The 20,350-nt window shown below is 37.6% G+C and overlaps 1 protein-coding gene across 2 annotated transcripts in view; it reads right to left on the bottom strand.

Moving 5' to 3' along the window:
* Positions 1-894: 894 nt before the first annotated feature.
* Positions 895-20,350, bottom strand: part of LOC121505466 (chloride anion exchanger-like) — a 37,103-nt gene continuing 17,647 nt past the window's right edge. For both annotated transcript variants that reach the window (XM_041780832.1, XM_041780831.1), the window contains 19 exons: positions 20,191-20,330; positions 17,885-17,995; positions 17,639-17,799; positions 14,913-15,077; positions 14,684-14,836; positions 14,330-14,412; positions 11,672-11,819; positions 11,478-11,591; positions 10,420-10,497; positions 10,226-10,321; positions 10,032-10,138; positions 9,527-9,596; positions 7,722-7,814; positions 7,432-7,527; positions 4,327-4,557; positions 4,189-4,243; positions 3,791-3,936; positions 3,651-3,710; positions 895-957 (listed from right to left, as the gene is read on the bottom strand). In XM_041780832.1, the coding sequence (XP_041636766.1) occupies positions 931-957; positions 3,651-3,710; positions 3,791-3,936; positions 4,189-4,243; positions 4,327-4,557; positions 7,432-7,527; positions 7,722-7,814; positions 9,527-9,596; positions 10,032-10,138; positions 10,226-10,321; positions 10,420-10,497; positions 11,478-11,591; positions 11,672-11,819; positions 14,330-14,412; positions 14,684-14,836; positions 14,913-15,077; positions 17,639-17,799; positions 17,885-17,995; positions 20,191-20,330 (2,134 nt within the window). In that variant the 3' untranslated portion in view covers positions 895-930. The remainder of the gene's footprint in view (positions 958-3,650; positions 3,711-3,790; positions 3,937-4,188; positions 4,244-4,326; positions 4,558-7,431; positions 7,528-7,721; positions 7,815-9,526; positions 9,597-10,031; positions 10,139-10,225; positions 10,322-10,419; positions 10,498-11,477; positions 11,592-11,671; positions 11,820-14,329; positions 14,413-14,683; positions 14,837-14,912; positions 15,078-17,638; positions 17,800-17,884; positions 17,996-20,190; positions 20,331-20,350) is intronic.

Genomic DNA, 20,350 nt, shown 5'->3' with positions numbered 1-20,350 from the left:
CTCATCACTGTTTCCTCACTGTATCTGTTTTGTTCTCACTCTGTTCAATCATTAACAAGCAGGTTGTGATTCATTGTCATGATATGACATTTTACTTCCTTTTTTTATCCATCGCTGTGCAGCTGAGACTGTATGGGTTGGGAATTCCCAAAGACAGAAAGATTGTTTTTTCTTGGTTTAAATGAACAGTTAACGTCAAAATCTTCATTTTATTTGTAAAAAGAATTAAAGACAAACAAATAGGAATCACAGCTTCTGACTTCATGGTGAACATTTCTGTTTAACATGCTTACAAGTTTGCTTTTTTCGTTTTTAATTGTAAAGAATCTCAAATGTAGTTGTAATAAAGTTAAAATAACAGTTTTGCATTTAAATGAACAAAAATGATCACTTAACCTCCTTCCAAATAATAAAATGAAAAAGACAATGAAGGGAGATTTAATTGAGTCAATACATTTGAAAAAATATTGAGCATAATTAGTAACTATAACTACTGCATTGTCTTATACCAATGCTTTCACACCAGAAAAATAACAGAAACACTTAAAGCCAATATTTACTGTGATAAAATATTTATTACATTTCAGCAACTGCACATCCAGTCATTAAAATATTAATTTTGTCCTGAAAAGAGAGCTCTTCCTTCAGGGAGTCAGAAAGTGCATTTATTGCATTTTTTGTAGAAATTGTACAAAATATAAGACCTAAAAATTCTACAAACTCACTATTTAAAGTATAAAAAACATGGAAATTTTTTTTATCTTATTACAGTAAAAACATAAACTTAGATTATCATATATAGTCAAAAACTGTCTTTCATAAAGTATGAATCAATATTTTTACAGCATGATCAGTAAACCATTTACCCTGTTTTTTTCTTTGGTCTTTTTTATGTTTTCTTCCTGAAAAATCTTCTTATGAAAACCAACATCAGAACTTTGTTTCTGGATCCAAAGTCTGCAGGAGAAGAAGAAAAACAAGATGATTTCAATCACTTTACATTTAAATGAAGATGCCTTAATTTCTTCTACTTAATGGAGAATTATCAGAAGGGATTTTTAAAATCATGCCACCAATCCTTCAAGGTATAAATGTGAAATATTGTTGAATTTTGATCCTGGTTTGACATATTTTTTAGACCTGAATGACTTAAAGATGCAAAAACTGATGGAGTTGCTCCAGCAGAAGGTCTTAGATTTTTTAAAATCCATTTCAGCTTCTTAAATTAAGCAAAATTGCATGGAGCAAAAGTACCAGTCTGCCACAATGTATAGCACAGCTTTTGCGCATGTGCTCCTGTCAGTTTTTCAGTAGAAGGGCTGAACTGACCAGCACTTCCAGAGGCTGATTAGCCAGTAAATACTGATAAAAAACCCCTCACATTACCACACTTCACAATCACACAGTCTTTAATCACATAGGTTGATGTTATTCACGAGAGGAGCTTCTTTTTGCTATGAACCGGCTTAGATTTTAACTCCAAGGAGTCGGACAAGGAAATAGACCTTTATGTTAAACTGTAATTTCCACACAGTCCAGCTATGCCCCATTCCTCTTATGATACCCACTCAGGCCGGGTCAGGTATGGAAGCATCTGTTGGTTCAGCACTTTGTGGCATGAACCTTGATTCTGTACTGCTCTGGTCTCCTGATGGCCATCATCCAGGGCTTCTCCAGGCTCATGCCCCATGTCTCCATGTGCCCTCCCAGCTGACCCCTCCATGAGGGGGCCAACACACCAAGTCCCAGGCACCCAGTATGCAGTGAGCTGGATCAGGTCTGGGAAGGTGTGCCAGGGGCCTGTAGAATGGAGTTGCCAGTTGAACTGTATTAGCCGGGATGTCCCGTATTTGAGCTAAATTTGTTTGTCCCGAATGGGACGCCCCTTATTTACCCCGTATTTTGCTGTTACTTCTCTGTAGTCCCTCGGCGACACTTAACTGATCCTTGTACTAACCAGTGTTGGGTAGCATTTAAAACTAACTTGTTAGATCAGTGGTCTCAACCTCAACCACGTCCCCCAAAATAAAGGTGCCGGAGACCGGGGAACCCCACTGTATCAGCAGTTGGTTGGACACAGCCATGCACAATCAAGAACAGTCGTGTGCAAACAACGCTGTCTATAAGGGGGGTAAAGGGGGAGGTTTCTGGGACCCAGCCACTCTGGGGGTCCATGGAGGCCAGCAAAACCATGGTCCATTGAAAAGTTAAGCTGTGAAAACAATATTTTATATTTAACCTGAATAATAATTAATCTTATCAAGGAAACAGACATCTTTATTTATTCATTTGTGTAGTAAGTAGCCTTCTTTAAATGAAAAAAAAAGTGTAAAAACATAATTAAAATGGGTTAAAAATGGCAAAAATTGATTAATAATGGCAAAGAATGGTGGGAAAAGTGATGAAATAGGATTTTTAAAGAATATGAATGCATTAAAAGTGGTAAAAATTGGCCCAAAAAGTAGTAAAATTGGATTAAAAAGTGGCTGAAATGGCTTTTAAATGCAAAAATTGGTGGAAATTAGGTGTACTTGGATGAAAAAATTATATAAACTGGCAAAAATGGGTTAACTCTGGTTAAAATGGGAAAAAAAGGAGTGTAAAAAGTGGTTGATAGAGGCAACAATAGGCAGAAAGTGGCAAGAACAAGCAGAGAAAAGTTATGGAAAAGGATTAAAATGGACAAAAATTGGTTTTAAGTGGCGAGAATGTGCTTAAATTGGTGTTAAAAGTGATAATAAAGGATTCAAATTTGGTCAAATTGGTGTAAAGTGGCAACAGTGTAATTTTTAAAAATTCTTTGTTTTTTTTTAAAGGCATCTGGTGACCCCTTTTCAGTGTCTTGTGACCCCAAAGGGGATCCCAACCTCAAGGTTGAGAACCACTGTGTTAGATTACTGCATTAACTACATTACTACCTACTGAGAAAACATTAACCTACATTCAAAGCCAGACAAGTTTTTTTTTCAATGGTTCTGTTCAGCTCCTGCACAAATGTGGATTAAAAATACAAGATAGACTTGAAAAAAGAAACAGTTTCAAAGCTACAACAAGGAATGGGAAGCAATGAAGACATGACTTCAGCCAGTCACTGATGACTGGACAAAAGCATTCTGCACTTTGAAGAAAAGTGAATCTTTATGGTGAAACCACAGACTTTTATTTGACTTAATATCCTTTTTGGAAAACATAGACGTCTTAATTTCCTAAGGTACTCACCAACACCATTTTCTCAAGCAGATTCTCACACAGTGCTCAAGTCCAGTACGTCTGATTTTACACTGATCGAGTTAGACAGGATTTTGGGGTTGAGTTTGATCTGGGTCCAGACTCCCTAATGTGGGCCTTTGTTGCAGCTGTAACAGATCTCTGTGTGCTAGAACAATCTTATGGAGCAACTCCAAAGTGTTCTGTACCTAAAAGTCATTCAGACCCCAAAATAAAAGGGTTTAAAGTATCCATAATTCCCCATTGAGCCATTAAATTGAAACAAAAATGAACAGCGATTGTTAACTCTGGTACATATTGTTTTTTTGCCTGTGGATCAAAGGGTTTGATCCTGAAAGAAAAGAGCATACAGTCCAAGACATGGCTACTGAAAAGGAGATGAAAAGCACTGCTGCAGACTAAAACTGAAGACAGTTACTTACATTTTTATCTCTGCTCCTCAAACCGCCGCCAGTGTGGTGGACTGTGACTGTTGTTATTATCTGCACGGAAAACAGAAGGGGACCAGTGTTATAAAGAAGTGAACAGCTCAGTCATAGAAAAATCAATATGTTGCATTTACCTTGCCAAAGTTAGATTTTTTCTCTGTTGACTCTGGGTGTTTCTCCAAGATATGTAGCATGGCATCATGAATCGTCAGGAAAAACATTGAGGGCTGAACTTCATCATCAAAGAAGCAACAGCTGTGCAGTTTCTCCAGGATGTAAGCTGAAGAGAAGAATATAAACACTTCACATAGATGTCTATAAAGAATATGAATGATTAAAGACTCAGGATCTTTTAAGGACTGATATCAAGACAAAAAGATTGGATATATGAAAGTGAGTCTCATACTGAACTAGCAAACAGCAGAAAAATTAACTTAATAACCATTTTCTCATAGAAATCAAGCCAAAAATCATACCTATTATCCTCTACTGTGCAGCCAGCCAAACAAAGGGTTAGTGGGTTTATACTTACTATCACAAGCCACGATGTAGACCTCAACTTCTATCCTGATGAGCTCTTTCAGTGCCTGGGGGAAAAGTAAAATATGATTTAAAAAAATGAAAGCTTCAGACTTATATGTCTTTATTGTAACAGTGATGATCAACTGACCGTTTTGAGTCCCTTCAGAGCAGAGATGTCCAGGAAAGACACAGCAGAGAAGTCCAGAATCAGACTGTGGAGGTCAATTCTTGGGACAACAATGTTTGCAGGAAGCTCAGCGTTCCAGTCGACCCGTGCAGGAAGGTCTTTAAAGTTGGTGGGCAGGTCGAGCTCTTCCATGTTACTCTCATCCTCCTCTGACTCCTGGATGTGTCCACACGACGTGTTCAAGAAGCCTTTCTGCAGTGGTTAAAGAAAGTCATACTTCCTTTACAATATTTGGCTTCAAAATGCCCTGCATTGAAGACAAAATATGTCTACGTTATCTTATGGGTGGATGGATGGAGTTAGCTGAATAACTTATAGTGAAATTAGCATGTAGTCTGCCTATATGCAGAATATGCATAACACATAGGGCCTCATCACATTGCAGCACAGAAACTGTCATCACGTCTGTCACCTGTTGTTCTGCAAACTCTCTTGCCAAATGTTAACTTCTACCAGTGTTTAGTTTGTGAATTAATAATAAATCTTCATAAAGTTCCCACGCTGGTTCTAATGAGGAATTTATTGACGTTGTTGAACTTCCTTGTGCAGATCAGCTGGTTTAAAATCAGATTGTGTGTGAAAACAAATTAAGATGATGTATATTGGGCCCCACTCTCACAAACTGTTCATCTGGGATACCATATATCTCAGAAAGGAAGTGCTGTAAGTTGCTGGTACAACATATTTCGAGTTTTAGATTTTTTTTCTAATTTCAACTTTATACATCAACAAGTCTGGAAATCACATTCGTGAAACAACCACATTGCAAACACTAACAACTAAGAAACATTTCACAAATAAAACAGACAAAAAGCTCAAAAGACCCGGGATTAAATTATGCATAGACCTCTTTTCAAGTAGTTATACAAACATAGCTTGTTTAAGGTTCCTTAGCTTTATCATAGCAGCGCTCCCTATGTAATTAGTTTCTGCACAAACCAATGTGGCTTGGTTAGCTTTAGCAAAAACAAGCTTTAGCAAAGGTAGCTAAAGCTAACTTAGCTATAACGATAGCCTAGCTTATTTAGCTGCCTTGTAAGGTTAGCTTTAGCTCCATTTGCTTTGTAGCTACATTTTCTATTGCTATGTTAGCTTTAGCAATGTATGCTTTAGCAAACATAGCTGCTTTGTGAGCTAAGCTCAAGCCGCATGAGCTCTGCTAGCTCCATTAGCCATGTAGCCACATTATCTAAGGTTAAGCAACCTTTAGCAGTGTGAACTTTGGCAAGGTGAGCTTTGGCAAACATAGCTATAGCTAATTAAGCTATGATAACGTTGATATGTAGCTTACTTAAGTGCTTTATAAACTACGCTTTAGCTCCATTAGCTATGTACCTCTGTAAGCTATGTTGCTACATTATCAATAGTTAAGTTAGCTTTAGCAACATGAGCTTAGGCAAACATAGGTAAAGCTAACTTAGCTATGAAGATAATATAGAGAAGTAGCTGACTTAGCTGTTTTGTGAGCTAAGATTAAGCCCTGTTAACTCTGTAGCTCAATTAGCTCCATAGCACCATTAGCCATGCAGCTACGTCATCTATAGCTAAGCAAGCTTTGGTGAAGTGAACTTTAGCAAACTTATTGACAAAGATAACATAGATATATGGTTTACCTGAGTGCTTTGTGACCTAGACTTTAGATCCATTAGCCACATATGTCTGTTATCTATGTAGCAACAATATCTAAAACTAAGTTAGCCTTAGCAACATGAGCTTCAGCAAACACAGATAAATCTACCTTAGCTGCCAAGTGATACAGATATGTGGCCTGCATAGCTGCTTTGTGAGCTTAGCTTTAGATCTGTTAGCTATGAAGCTATGTTGGTTACATTGCTACATAATCTCAAACAACATTAGCCTTAGCAATGTGAGCTTTAGCAAACATAGCTAAAGCAAACTTAGCCTTGGAGTTACCATAGACGCGGGGCTTATGTTGCTGCTATGTGATATTAGCTTTAGCTGTGTTAGCTGTGTTGTGATGTTAGATACGTAGCTGCATTTTCTATAGCAAAGTTAGCTTTGGCAACACGAGCTTTAGCTGAAGTGGAAACTACCCGAGTGTTTTTATGGAGGCCGGGCTTTTTTACTGTAAGCAGACTATTTACTCAGTTTTATTAAACATCTTTTTTTATTCTGTTCTGCTAGTCAGGTTTTGGACTTCTAACTTTTGATATCCTAACCCTTACCCTAACCCTAAACTAAAGTTTGATCCGGTTTAATTTCAGAGGTTGTTGTGTGTATTCTGTTGTGAGATACATAGCTTCTCAGATAAACAGTACATGAAAGTAGCCTTCAGAAATGAACGGTCTGCAGCCAGCCCTATTTTTTTGGGGGGGTGGAAGTGAAAACACCAATTGTGAAGCTTTTAAACAAACTTTATCTGTGCTTCTTTCAGCTGGCCTCCAAGTAAAATTTTCCAAAAAGTCAGGGTTACAGTGCTGATGCCATTTTCCCTTCGTTTGTGCTCTTCTGTCCTTCAACGTGTACCAGTCTCTTGTGTTTGCAAAATAGTTCCAATTCCTATGCAATCTACTTTAATGGCTTTTACCTGAGTGTTCATAATTCTCAATTTTATGTTTTTTATGGTCTCTGCAGAGGTGTTACAACACACCATATTTTTGTAAAACGTGAAAAGTGAACTTTTTGGTATCGTGAGGCACATGTCTGTACTTATAAAGTAAATTAGGCAAGAGTCCATCGACTGACTCAGTTTTTATATTCTAGGTTTACAGGGGGCTGCCACTGCTTTTTATGCTCTACATGAAACAATTAAAATCTTCCTGCTGTAAATGTTGCATGACAAGTCTTAGACATGTTGTAAAAATAAAGAGCAAAGCTTCATCTTCTTAGCGCCACACCGACCTGATCATACCACGCTCACATTTTTTTCTACAATCTGAGATAAGGGGAAATGCACTTTGTCTCATCTACTGAGGAAATACCTTTAACAATCCACAGATCAGGAAATGACCACGATAACCATCGAAGACTTTACAGCTTACTGAACGTGTCTCCTGTGAAAGTGTTGTTGTTTTTATTCTGAACGAGGGCAAAGTGATAACTCACCGTCGTCCACTGAAGGTCTCCCTTCTGTAGGAGTTTACGGATCTTCCTCAGTGCTTTGTTTCTTTTCCTTAACACTCTCAAAGGGTTAAATCCAACCTAAAAAGTCAGAATAGTAAGATCAATAACAAGTTTTAGGGTTAAAAACAGGTCAAATATGATTAGAAGGAATACTTTAAAGCACGTTTAACTGAGTCTGATGCTGTTTTGTTAATTCAATTCATTTTTTTTTTTAACTTTTTGTACTTTATTATGCATTTGTTTCAATAAAATTGTGATATAAACATACTCACAGCTTCAATTAATTTGCTCTTGAAGAACTCGATGTTTGCAAAGAAGATGGGTGATGGTATCCTGAAGATTATCACTCCCTCAGGCTCATAAATCTGTAGAGAGTCATCCATTTATACTCAGTTTATTGCAAAATTGAGCACAAAGTTGACATGAGGAAGAAGGAAGACACAGATGTTCTGATAAGGAGCATAAAGACACCAGGTCTATATGATAAAGGCCGATTTTGTGTTTATTTCCTGCAGGTGAAAGAATCACAAAGGTAAACAAATCTAGATCACTCTACAAGTTTGCTGAAAAAAGTATCACAGTTAATTAATTTTATTGCTTTAATTTTGTGATAAGACTGAGAATGTTCTCTTTTATAAAACTATTTAATGTGCAGCTGTAAGGGTCGCTGGTTAACTCAACATAAAACAGTAAAAATAATAGCTCCAACCATCTAAACTTAACAACATGGTTTGCTTAATCTAATTTTTTTTAAAGCTCTGCAACTATAAAAGTGCAAAATAAGCAATTAAGGAAGGACTTTTTGCTTGATACAGAGGAAATAAACATTCAAGGTAGGAATGGGTGATCTCACTCATACCCTCATCAGCTGACGACAAGCTGATTCATTCAGAGCAGGTTTTTGGCAAATTGCACTCATGCTGCCATATTTAAACTGCCTGGCTACGCTTTGCTGCTCCCTCTGCAAGCCACTTTTTATAGCTTTCCTCCACCCCAGCTCCTCCTTTATTCTGCCTCTGACTTTATTAGTGTCATGTTTTTCATTATATAATCAAGCAAAGTGTGTACATGAAGCATGGACAGCTCTCACACAATCAGAATATTCACTTGCCAGAATAAAAAAAGTAAATTAATAAACGCCTTTGTACATCAATCAGACTTTATTCATTTATATCCCGTAGTGATCAATCAAAATCTCTTTAATAATATCCTATCGTGGAGGATCTGACATTATGTAAAGAAATAACAAGCACTACTTGGTCGAGTACCGAGTGCTGGGTCACTTACAAAGAGCTGTAGTAAATAATTTAAAGTTTACTCAAAGTACTCAGTAGCTGCTTTTGGCTACCCAGGGGCATTGCACAGTAAAATACGATCTTTGATTTATGTGCAATAACAACTTGAGGAAATGAATCTCTAACCAGGTTGTTTATTTTAATGTGTGGCTGAACTTAAAGTGACTTACAACAGCTGTTTATGGATGCGATGTTGAATCATTCTCTTGCTACGTGCCACTGATGGTCATGTATAGTTCAACCCAAACTACTGGCCAGTTTAATGTTGTTTTGGTTTTAAGTTGTTGCATTTTACTCAGTAATTAATGCTATTTAAAACGTAATGAATTGCAATTCTTTGTAATAAAACCAGCAGTTTTATTCTCAAGAATAAAACTGCTGGTTTTAAAAAACTACTCAAAAAGTACAAGAACACGAAAAAAGCTACTCAACTGAAGTAGCCTAAATTCAATTAGCTACTTTCCACCCTGGAGGTAATGCATGTCACAGGAAAATTTGGGGGATTTCAGCAGTATTAAAAACGGATATTGCCCAGGCCTAATTACATATTTATATCAAAGCTGAAACTGGCACTTGTTAGAGCATTTTGTTGCTTTGTACAATTTGGATAAATGTATCTCCTTGTTTACAGTTTTTATCCTCGGCTAAGCTAACTGGCTAAATGCTTTGTATAGCACAAAAGTTGTATTTATCTTCTTTTTCTCTGACTTTCCCCTTCCAAAATGTCAACATTTTCCATTTCTCTAAATAGCAGAAAACAGACATTTTACAAATTAACTCACATTAATGTAGTCTTTTCTGTCTTTGTAGATGTCGGTTCCCTTGATGTTGACAAGCACACTGCACCGCGGGCTGAAAAAGGAAAAGAAACAAAACAATGTAGGGTACCAACTTTTTTCCCCAGCTACCTGAGTCTAAATGAAGCTTGTCCCCTCCCCAGGACCCACATGAAAGAGAGATATTTTTCTTTCAAAATTAACAAATTTAAATTGTTTTCATTATACAAATCATTATACTGTATATGGGTGGTTCAAAGATGTTTACCCTCCCATCCTCCAGCCTTTGTCAAGTCAGTTATGTTAAGTCCACTTAAGCAGAGATTTTAAAATAAAATCTTGTAAACCTGTTTCCTTAAAAAGTAAGTAATGAATAATAAAAACTTGAGTTTAATTAACTTTTTGAGTTGAGTAAACTTTGTTGGAACCTCAGAGAGGTTGGGCTGAAGAATTCTGGGTTTTTGAGTATTGTTTGAAAAAGAAAGTAAATATTTCATAGTCATATACTCACAACTGAGCCCTGAGGACGACACTGATCAGCTCCACACCGAGGCCTACAGCCAAACCGAGATCTAGCCCCAGTAAGATTGATGCAATACACGTACCTAACCACACCACCTGGACATGGATGAAGAATAGCTGCTAATATCTTTTTGGTTCTTAAAACTTAAAAAATCTGTCCGTTCTTTGTGTGTTTGAACCTACACAGTCTGGTTTGTCTCTCCTCCACAGGTACGGGACTTCCTTAAACTGCCACAACATCCCCTTCAGGTTGACGATGATCACAGCACCAAGCACTGACTGTTGAAAGTGGTAAATCAAAAGTTATGTTTCAACCAGTCAAGACATCAAAGGCTAATATTTACATTTGCAGAGTTAGCAGGAAGTCTTGTGTTTACCTTTGGGAGCGGCTCCAGTAAAAATCCGATGGCCAATGTGACAATCATCACAATGATGGCTGACAACAGACCGGCTACCTGGAAAAGACAGGCATGTTCAATTTAAAAGGCCACTAGCAAATTAAACAGCAGTTTTTACAGTGTTGAAAGCTGCAGTTTCTTGAGTGTCCACTGGAGGCTGGCTGTGAAAACAAACGAATCCCCATTAAGTCCTATGTTAAAACATTCCTTCTTTACAGTAGAAATAAGCATGTTTACAGCCTGCTTCAGAAATGGTTTTGGTGTCAATCTTTTTCTTCTCTATTGTTTTACTATTATTCTCTATTGTTATTGTTTTTCTGTCTTCTAGTACTGTATATAACACATCCATTTTGATGATATTAACATTCAGAGTTTTGCATGAATCCCAATTTAAGGCTGGTTAAGTTGACTTACAGGTGGTCACCTTAAAGCTGTTTGCCAAGAGGATCAAGGCCCCCCACAGCTCCACCTTTTAGCCAGTTTTATTAGACCGATCAGAAGGTAGATGGGAGAAAGTGTTCCCAACAAGGCCACCACCACCTTTTACCTTAAAATGCCTCTTTAGGAACCAATGGATGGTGCCACTGGGGCTGTGTCAATCTTTTACACAGTCTATAGGTGAAATACTGAAACAGGAAAAGCTCTTTTTGTTAGGAATGTCTGAAAAGTGTTATCCTTTAGTTTTAGGTATTTGAATCTGTTTTCCACAGAAAAGTTCGGGATTTGTTGGATACTTTTTGCATGCTCGATGATGTTAAATAATTTTTGTTGCACCTTTTACCAGACCCCCACAATCATTTGATAACTACAACTGGAGTTGACTTTTTGGCGAGCCAGCCAGGAGAAAAGACATGGCCCTGATTCAAAGTAAGGATAAGTTGATAAGCAGCAATGTTTTAGCATGAAAGTTTCTCTGCCATGAGGTGCAGGCACACTGGAAAACATTTTCAGTATAAATTTCTTGCTTCAAAAACCTACAGGCCTTGAATAGAAAGGTTTGGGCTCACAGTGATACTCAACATTATTTTTCTCTGTACCTGAGTCTTTCCCCCTGTACTCTCCTGAACAGCACTCCTAGACAGGGCCGTACTTGCTGCAAACGATCTGAATGAGGCTCCGAAAATGTTGCTGACTCCAAAAGCTATCAGCTCCTAAAACAAAAACACATTTTCTTATCTGAAGCCTGTTTATCTTTGGACTCAGTGTTACAATTCTGAGCACTGTTACATACCTGGTTCCCATCTATGGTGTAATCATGTTTTACTGAATAGACTTTAGCCACAGAGAAGGCAACAGCAAAACCAACTATAGCCATGGGAAAAGCTTCAACTGCTGTTTCTTGAAAAATGTACAGGTTTGGGGCCACTGGAGGCTCGTACCTGGGAACACATAGTCATTTTGAGTGTCAAAAATAATTGTTAATACTTTTTGTCAAAAAAGATGCTTTCTCCAGGTACATTGTTAAAAGTGCTGAGGTGTTTAGACTCAAAAGCATTAATGCAAATGTGAATTACTTGAAGTTTAAACCTCTATATGGGCTTGTTGTGCCAACATGAAATTAAAAGTGTATGGTGCAAAACTAATGTCTTTCAAACTCTTACCCAGTTTTCCAATCAGACTAAAAAAAGATTTTAAGAGAAAGAACTTCTCACAGATACTACAAAGCTTTCCAGACAAATAGTACCACGTGTTCCTCAAAAGTAATATTAAGTCTTCTTGATAAATAATACCAGATTTTTCCTCACAAAAAATAATTTGTTCCTAAATAAAAATAATAGTTTTCTTGTCAAGGAGAAGCAAGTCTGGATAGAATTAAATCAAGTGTTTCATTTCTTAAAAGGGTAAGAAAGTAATGTCTCATTTTCCTTTAATTAATACCAAGTTTTCTACAAAAATTATATCAAGTTGTCCTCATAAGTAACCTAAAGCTTTCTTAATAAATAATAAAAACTTTTCCTAAAAACTTGAGAGTGGTATGAATGTAGAAAGTTCATCTGAGACACCATATATCTCAGAAAGGAAGTACAATAGTTTACCAATAGTATGTATTACACTTTTAGATTAAAAAAAAAAAAAAAAATCAATGTTATTCACAAAATCTGGCATCTGGCGTTACATCCACGAAATAGCCACACCACACATTAGCAATTAAGAAACATTTCAGAAATGAAACAGAGAAAAAGGTCAGAGGTCTAATCCAGGATAAAATTAAATATAGACTGGTTTTAGAAGTAGTCTGCTTAAGCTTCATTAGCTTTAGCTAAAGCTAACATAGCTACACTAGCTACATAATTACTAAATAAGCCAATGTAGCTAAGTTAGCTTTAGCAAAGTGAGCTTTACAAAAGGCAGCTTAAGCTAACTTTGCTACACAGAGAACATAGATATGTAGTTTACATAGCTGCTTCGTGAGCTTAGCTTTAGCTCTGTTAGCTATGTAGCTGTGTCAGCTACATAGTTTCATTGGCTACATTGCTCCGTTATCTACATAGCTTACATAGCTAATGGAGCTACAGAAGTGATGTTGGCTGCATTGGTATTTTTTTCCTTGGAGGTGGAGCTTTTTTTCCTGAAGACTGTTCACTCGTTTTTTTTAAAGAATTTTATTTTGAAAGTTTTAGAGTGTATCTCCATACTGAGATATACAGCATCTAAGATATACTGTTGTTAGAATGGCTGTTGGAAATGAATGGTCAGCATCCAGACAATCTCTAAAATATTACATTGATTTCCTTCCAGTTAATATAAACGTCCCATAAAAAAAAGTTGTAGTTATAGCAGGTTTTCCTGGCAAGTTATATCACAATTCTTAAAAAATGCTTTCAAATTCTTTATAATCTGTATAATACCATAGTTCCCCTTAACAAATAATAGTATTATGTTATAGCGATATCATCTTAGAAAAGATTAAGTTTTTCTCACAAAGCTATCAAATTTTTCAGTTCCATCATGTAAAGTGGTCCTAACAAATAATATCAAGGTTCCTCAACAAATTATACTAAGTTTAGTTGTAAATTCATTGAAATCAATCTAACTGACGAATATCAAATTTTTCAGATAGTGTTGCCAAGTACCATTCATCACTTATATCACATGGTGCAGATGATGTTTGACTTGTCTACTGAGCTATATGTAAGTTTTTTAAATGAAATGCAACATTACAGAGTAGTGATTGACTTAGCGGGTAGTATCCAACTGCTGCTTACAGCAGCTTAATTATGGTGAGCCCTAAACAATAAATGGCATGTTTTTAATGTGATTTTAAAAATGTAATGTGGTACTTTCTGACCTTCATCAAATCATGATTATACGTTAGCATTGAACACCCTTTCTTCTTTAATGTAGCCTTGATTATATATCATGGTATTGCATGTTGATATTGCAAGCTTTGATTTTTTTTAGCTTTGTTGTTCTTGTTTGAGGTCAGCAACACATCGACACATTAAGCATACTGATGATTTTATGGTTCTCTTAAAACAGTAACTTAAAGGTTGTTTTTGCTTCAGATAACATACAGTAAATTAAGACAAAGCCATATAAGTAACTGTCTCCTATTTACAGCTTTTTACAGCCTTTTAGCTGATAAATATAATCTGACTGTGGATCTGTTTAAGTTTTACATAGATACTGATGGGTGTAAACTCAGATAAAGGTAAAGGTATGATGTTTTAAATGCTCTCGTTATCTTTGACTTCATGAATGAGTCTGTTTTGATAGATAGTGAGACAACCATTAATTCATGAGACATACATCTTTGATTTTTGACTTACAGCTGTTTGAAAAGCCTTTGTTTATTCAGGTTGCAAAGATATTATGGTAGAACATAAGGACACCTGTTATATTATTTTGCCCATGTTTAAAAGTGCAGAAATCTGATTCATAACCTTACCCTTTAGGAATATGTCCAACAACATCAATGCCAAATCGGTTCTTGAAGTCGAATGCATAAGAAACTCCACAAACAACGACAGTCTGGAGAGGGAAAATAAAAAGCAGTTAGGGCTGAAACATAGGATCAGTATAAGTATTTATCAACTCCTAGAGTTGGAACTGTTTCTTAACTGACATGAAGCAGATCTTTAAAGTGTCTTAAATGACCTCATAAATCTGATTAATCATTGCTATAAACAATACTTACATCCTATAGCATAAAAACAACCCTGATTATTGTTTATATGACTGATCCTTTTACAGAGAACATGATGGGACTATTATGATGACTGTTCTGCACAGTGCTTCTCACCATGATGACTTCTATGGGGATTGGCACCGGCAGCTTTGATTTATATCTGTCATTCAGCTCTTTAACGATGAACACCACTACCATGATGACCAAAGAGATCACCACGTCACACACGTTTGTGGAGGTGATCCCTCTAAAGATGCTCTCCAAAGTCTGAAAAAGACAAATTTTACATTTTAAAAGACTTAATACAACCAACCCCCCCCCCCTTAAATTAGTCTGGGCTCACATAGATGAGGGAGAGCGGTCCACTGATGCCCGGGACCTGCAGACCAAACACAAATTTAAGCTGGGACACCAGGATGTGGATGGCGGCCGCCGTGGTGAAGCCAGAAACCAGCGTGTCGGACAGGTACATGACAACAAAGCCCACTTGGAGGACACCCATGGCCAGCTTGAGGACACAGATAGGATGATGTGGTTGTAAATGCAAAGATAAGCAGCAAAAATCATGAAACTATGCCAAAGTTTAAGGCTCATAAAAACACAACAACTGACCAATGTAAAGTGACACTCCCTGCACAGCTATGTAGAATGTGAAAATTAGCTCAAGAGGTTAAAATCTTCTTCTGTTCTCTGTTGTAAAAATATAAATTTTAAGCTATAGAAATGGATGCTTTATCACTGTTCTCCATGCAGATTGACTGTCGGCTGTATAAAGCATGGACATAGTCTCAGTGCGGTCATTCATTGGTTTCTGAAGAGGTGTTATGAAACCTGACGATATCAGCTGCCATATTGGAAATGCTAACGTCTAAATACGATCAAGGCAAAGAGCCAGGTCTTCAGCCTCCTATCAGTCATCCTATCAACACCTCCAATTGTGAAAATTCTGCATAAATCTTGACCTTGAGATGAAAAAAGTGAGTTTTAACAATATTCTATGTTGTGTGCCAAAAAATAAAGGTGCGATTTAACCCAAATTAGTATATTGAACCATGCTGTAAACATATTTATTTCTGTTGTATGGGCATTCTTATTTCAGACCTAATGGGGAAACATCTCTTTTTCCAGCCAGTAGTAAATCAGGATAAGATAGAATGAGCAGAGACATGTAGCAATGTGTCTCTGGTTGATTCTGGATTATCCAGCTTCAAAGACTAAAGGACATCTGTACATGGTGAGTGTGCCATAATAGCTAGGCCAATCTCTGAACTCATCTGCAATCATTGTTTGATAGGCATTCCACAGGGAACAGATACAATTTTTTCTTTAGCTCCCACAAATCTGTGTAGCCTCGCTCTTCTGATGGGTCCACGGTAGTGATGTGCAATACCACTGATTTTCTTTTCGATCTGATACCAAGTAAAATTCAGGCTGGTATCGCCGATACTAATCTGATACCGATACTATGAAAAGTTATGTGACTCATTGAAATTGCCAGTAAAATACATAATTTTATGAAAATAAAATAAATGTCATAATAACTGCATAAGTTTGTCACTACCTACATTTTAAAATATTCAATTAACCATCAGTCAAAAGAAATGAAACTGAAAAGAACACAACAGAAATATTTTATAGATGCAATGTTATTACCTGTCTTATTTATAAAATGTTTTTCAGTGGTATCTTTTTTTAAGCCCACAATGGCTGTTTTATTGCAAGAATTATGCATATTTTAGTAAGACCTAGCCTATGTAATCCACTTTAAATTTTTTACTTTACAGGTAACCTTACCTGACTAAATCTAGGCCTACCGAATGGATGTAAGGTGATCTGAGGGACATAGATTTTTACTCCAAGCTGAACTCATGCAGCTGTTTATTGTAGCATTTCTTAATTTCATTACTAAGTTAATAACCATATTTATTAATGAACATTTGAATAGAACAGGATTCCGTAGCTTTAAGAATGCAGGGAACTGACGTTGTTTGAACATTAAAACAAAACCTAGACAGACGTATCACTTTCCCAAAATTCAGAGGCAGTGCTACATGTCTCCAACAGCTCCTTGTTCTCTTTATCTGTACCTGGATATTGTCTGCCCACAGCACTAAAAGACTCCGAGAGTGAAGTCTATCTCGCCCTAGCAGCAACTGTCTCTCTCCTCTCCTGCCCTCTGGATCGCCTCATCATATTCTGTTTTATGATTCTCAGATGTTTAACGGGGTTTGTGGTGTTGCATCAATACTTAACTGTCTTCTCACACACATCATGTGCCACATCGTTGCTGTTTGTGGAGCTGAAATGTCCACATGTGACTGCATTTTAGCGAGCAGCAGCGTGCTGCGAATCTGTGACGCTCTTACAGAGCTGTATTACGCATGTGACTTACAGGCGGAAGAAGAAGTAGTTCCAACCAACTGGGAATGATTACAAGTTTGTGATAGTATTTTTACTTTCCACTGTGTTCCTGATAATGGTAAACTATACATTTGTCCACAGTTATTAAAATACCAGTATTTTCACATGAGAATCAATTCTAGAATATAAATCTCTGGTATTGGAAGGATCGATATTTCAGTATCGATCTGCACATCAGTTAAACACGTCAAATTAAGTTAACTTTCATGTTATTTTCTCAAAATTAAGGACAAAAATGACCAGATTAAAAACAATGGGATAACCCTGCAAAGCTGATGGGTTTTCCAGATTCCATGTCTGCCATCAAGCAGATCCATCTTGCAAAGCTTCAAACTGATACTTCTGTTCCCAGTCAAAGAATGATGGAACCAATCGGCCTCATTTGTGGAGAAAGAGGGGAAATCTACGGTACTTAAGCTGAAGCAATGGCAAGCTTGTAAACAATGGTGGCCAGTGTAGAGCTTAGCATGGCTTGGATGTTTTTGTCTCTCCTCCTGACTGGCTTTAACAATAGTCTAATTCACCAACTGGCTCTACTGATAGTAATGTCAGTGGCTGCCTGTCAAGCCATTGTTGGGTAGTTCACTCCTCAGTGAGGGCAACGTTGAGATGATAAAAGCCTGAACACTCCTAGAGGGAATTATTTACCTGCATGACACCAGTGAGGAATGTGATAGATGAAGCCACCAGCACCCTCTGGTCATCTCTGGTCAGACCTTCAAACCCGGTGATGTTAGCAGGCATACCGTCATCTGGGACCAACCTGGTGACCACTGAGCCAATCATCAGACACAAAACCGGGAACGGGCCTGTGATAAAACAAGAGAAAGGATGAACCTAACTGGGCTGTAAAATTTCCATAGCAGTTTTTAAAGAGGAAGGAGCAGTTCTCACCCACTGAGATGTGTCTGGACGTCCCCAGGAAAAAGTAAATGATGACGGGGAAGAAGGCGGAAAAGAGTCCATACCAGGGGGGCAGAGAGGCCAGCAGGCAGTAGGCCAGACCTGAGATTAAAACATGATCATTCTGCTGTTTTGTCTGAGTCCTGGTTGTTTATCTACTCTGACCTGCTGCTCTCAATACATTATCATGAGGCCATATTATCACACTAGACACCTCATATAGAGTCTGTAAGTTTATCATCTGTTTTCAGGTCAGGAACAAGAGCTGATTAGAAAAAAAATCAAGCCATGTGAAAGATGAACAATGAAAGCACAAGCTAAACAAAGATTTTAATGCATTTATCACATGCATTTATTTTTAGCACACTTTGGTGAAGTTTCAGTACATCCCTGCAGCATTAGTGATTTAATGTAAGTCCACCACTGCTCCTTAATGTCTTCTTTCAGTTTAAAAATCTCAGACAGCTCAGTGGACAAATATTAAAAAACCTAAATAACACTGGCAGTAATAAGGCTTGAAATACAACAGGCTTGCTATAGGAGTTAACTTCAAATGACAACACTTTTTATCTGAAGTCATCGTACAGTTGCTAAGGACCTCTCAACAGTCACAGAGTTACCCTGACGACCATTAAACTGTCACAGTTACTCTGAGGACCACTCAACTGTCACAGAATTACCCTGACGACCACTCAACTATCACAGAGTTACCCTGACGACCATTTAACTGTCACAGAGTTACTCTGGTTACCACCCAACAGCCACTGTTACCCTGATGACCACTCAAATGTCACAGAGTTACTCTGACGACCACTCAACTGTCACAAAGTGACCCTGACAGCCACTCAACTGTCACAATGTTACCCTGGCGACAACCCTACAGTCACAGAGTTACACTGGCGACCATTTAACTGTCACAGTTACTCTGGTTACCACTCAACAGCCACAGAGTTACCCTGACAACCATTAAACTGTCACAGTTACTCTGAGAACCGATCAACTGTCACAGAGTTACCCTGAAGACCACTCAACAGTCACAGAGTTACCCTGACAACCATTTAACTGTCACAGTTACTCTGAGTACCACTCAACTGTCACAGAGTTACCCTGACGACCATTTAACTATCACAGAGTTTACAGCATTAGTGATTTAATATAAGTCCACCACTGCTCCTTAATGTCTTATTTCAGTTTAAAAATCTCAGACAGCTCAGTGGACAAATATTAAAAAACCCAAATAACACTGGCAGTAATAAGGCTTTAAATACAACAGGCTTGCTATAGGAGTTAACTTCAAATGACAACATTTTTTATCTGAAGTCATCGTACAGTTGCTAAGGACCTCTCAACAGTCACAGAGTTACCCTGACGACCATTAAACTGTCACAGTTACTCTGAGGACCACTCAACAGCCACAGAGTTACCCTGACGACCACACTACAGTCACAGAGTTACCCTGACAACCAATCAGCTGTCAGAGTTAACCTGACAGACACTCAACTGTCACACTTACCCTGGTGACCATTCAACTGACACAGAGTTACCCTGATGTCCATTTAGAAGTCACAGTTTCCCTAGAAAAATCTATCTATCTATCTATCTATCTATCTATCTATCTATCTATCTATCTATCTATCTATCTATCTATCTATCTATCTATCTATCTATCTATCTATCTATCTATAGTGTGCCAGTTGGGTGCAGCTTTGACACACCAAAGGTTGAAGGATTTTTTTTACATGAGATGGGATTTCTGACAAATTAAAACGTGGGAACCAACCATTCTCTTGCGGTCAGTTAAGCATTCAGCTCCCTTAACATTCAAACCGAGGATCTTTGTTCCACCAGTCATTAAAGATTCATTTGTCTGCTCCCTTCAGTTTTCTCACACAGCAGGAATGAAGCTACTGATAAACACATCACTTTAATGTCAGACCACTCAGAGTTTGCTTTTATAAAGGATAATGGTCCACAAATAAATCATTCCTATGTCACGTTTAATCAGTTTTTCTTCAGCTTTGGAGCAACATCTCACGTAGCAGTTCACTTTAAAGTTGGCCTTCGTTCTTAAACCAAGCTCTTTGAAGTGTGCGGGGGTTTCACTATATCGTCCACAAATTCCTCTCCTCTGACCAACTCAGAGGAAGTTTGTTCTGTTCCAGCTTTTGAACTGCCATGCTAGACTTCTTGGCAATCACAATATCAGCCTCTCTCACTCTCATGTTTCCAGTGAGGATCTCCATTCCTGAAGTGGCAACTTTGAATTTATACACTAAAGGGAAGTTTCAAGTGTTTACCTTGCAGTACAGCAACCAGTCCTGTGCTGACACCTGAGACAATGTCACTGAACAGCCACTCTTTGAATCTGTAGATTTTCATCCATCCGATGATGGGTAGAATAGAGAGAGCGGCGTTCTTTGCTCGTTTGGCATCACATCTGCAGAAACAAAAACAGCA

The sequence above is a fragment of the Cheilinus undulatus genome, linkage group 23 (assembly GCF_018320785.1).
Source record: "Cheilinus undulatus linkage group 23, ASM1832078v1, whole genome shotgun sequence".
Taxonomy (NCBI): domain Eukaryota; kingdom Metazoa; phylum Chordata; class Actinopteri; order Labriformes; family Labridae; genus Cheilinus; species Cheilinus undulatus.
Note: the sequence above shows the minus strand (reverse complement) of the source record. Positions and strands in the feature narration are given on the sequence as shown.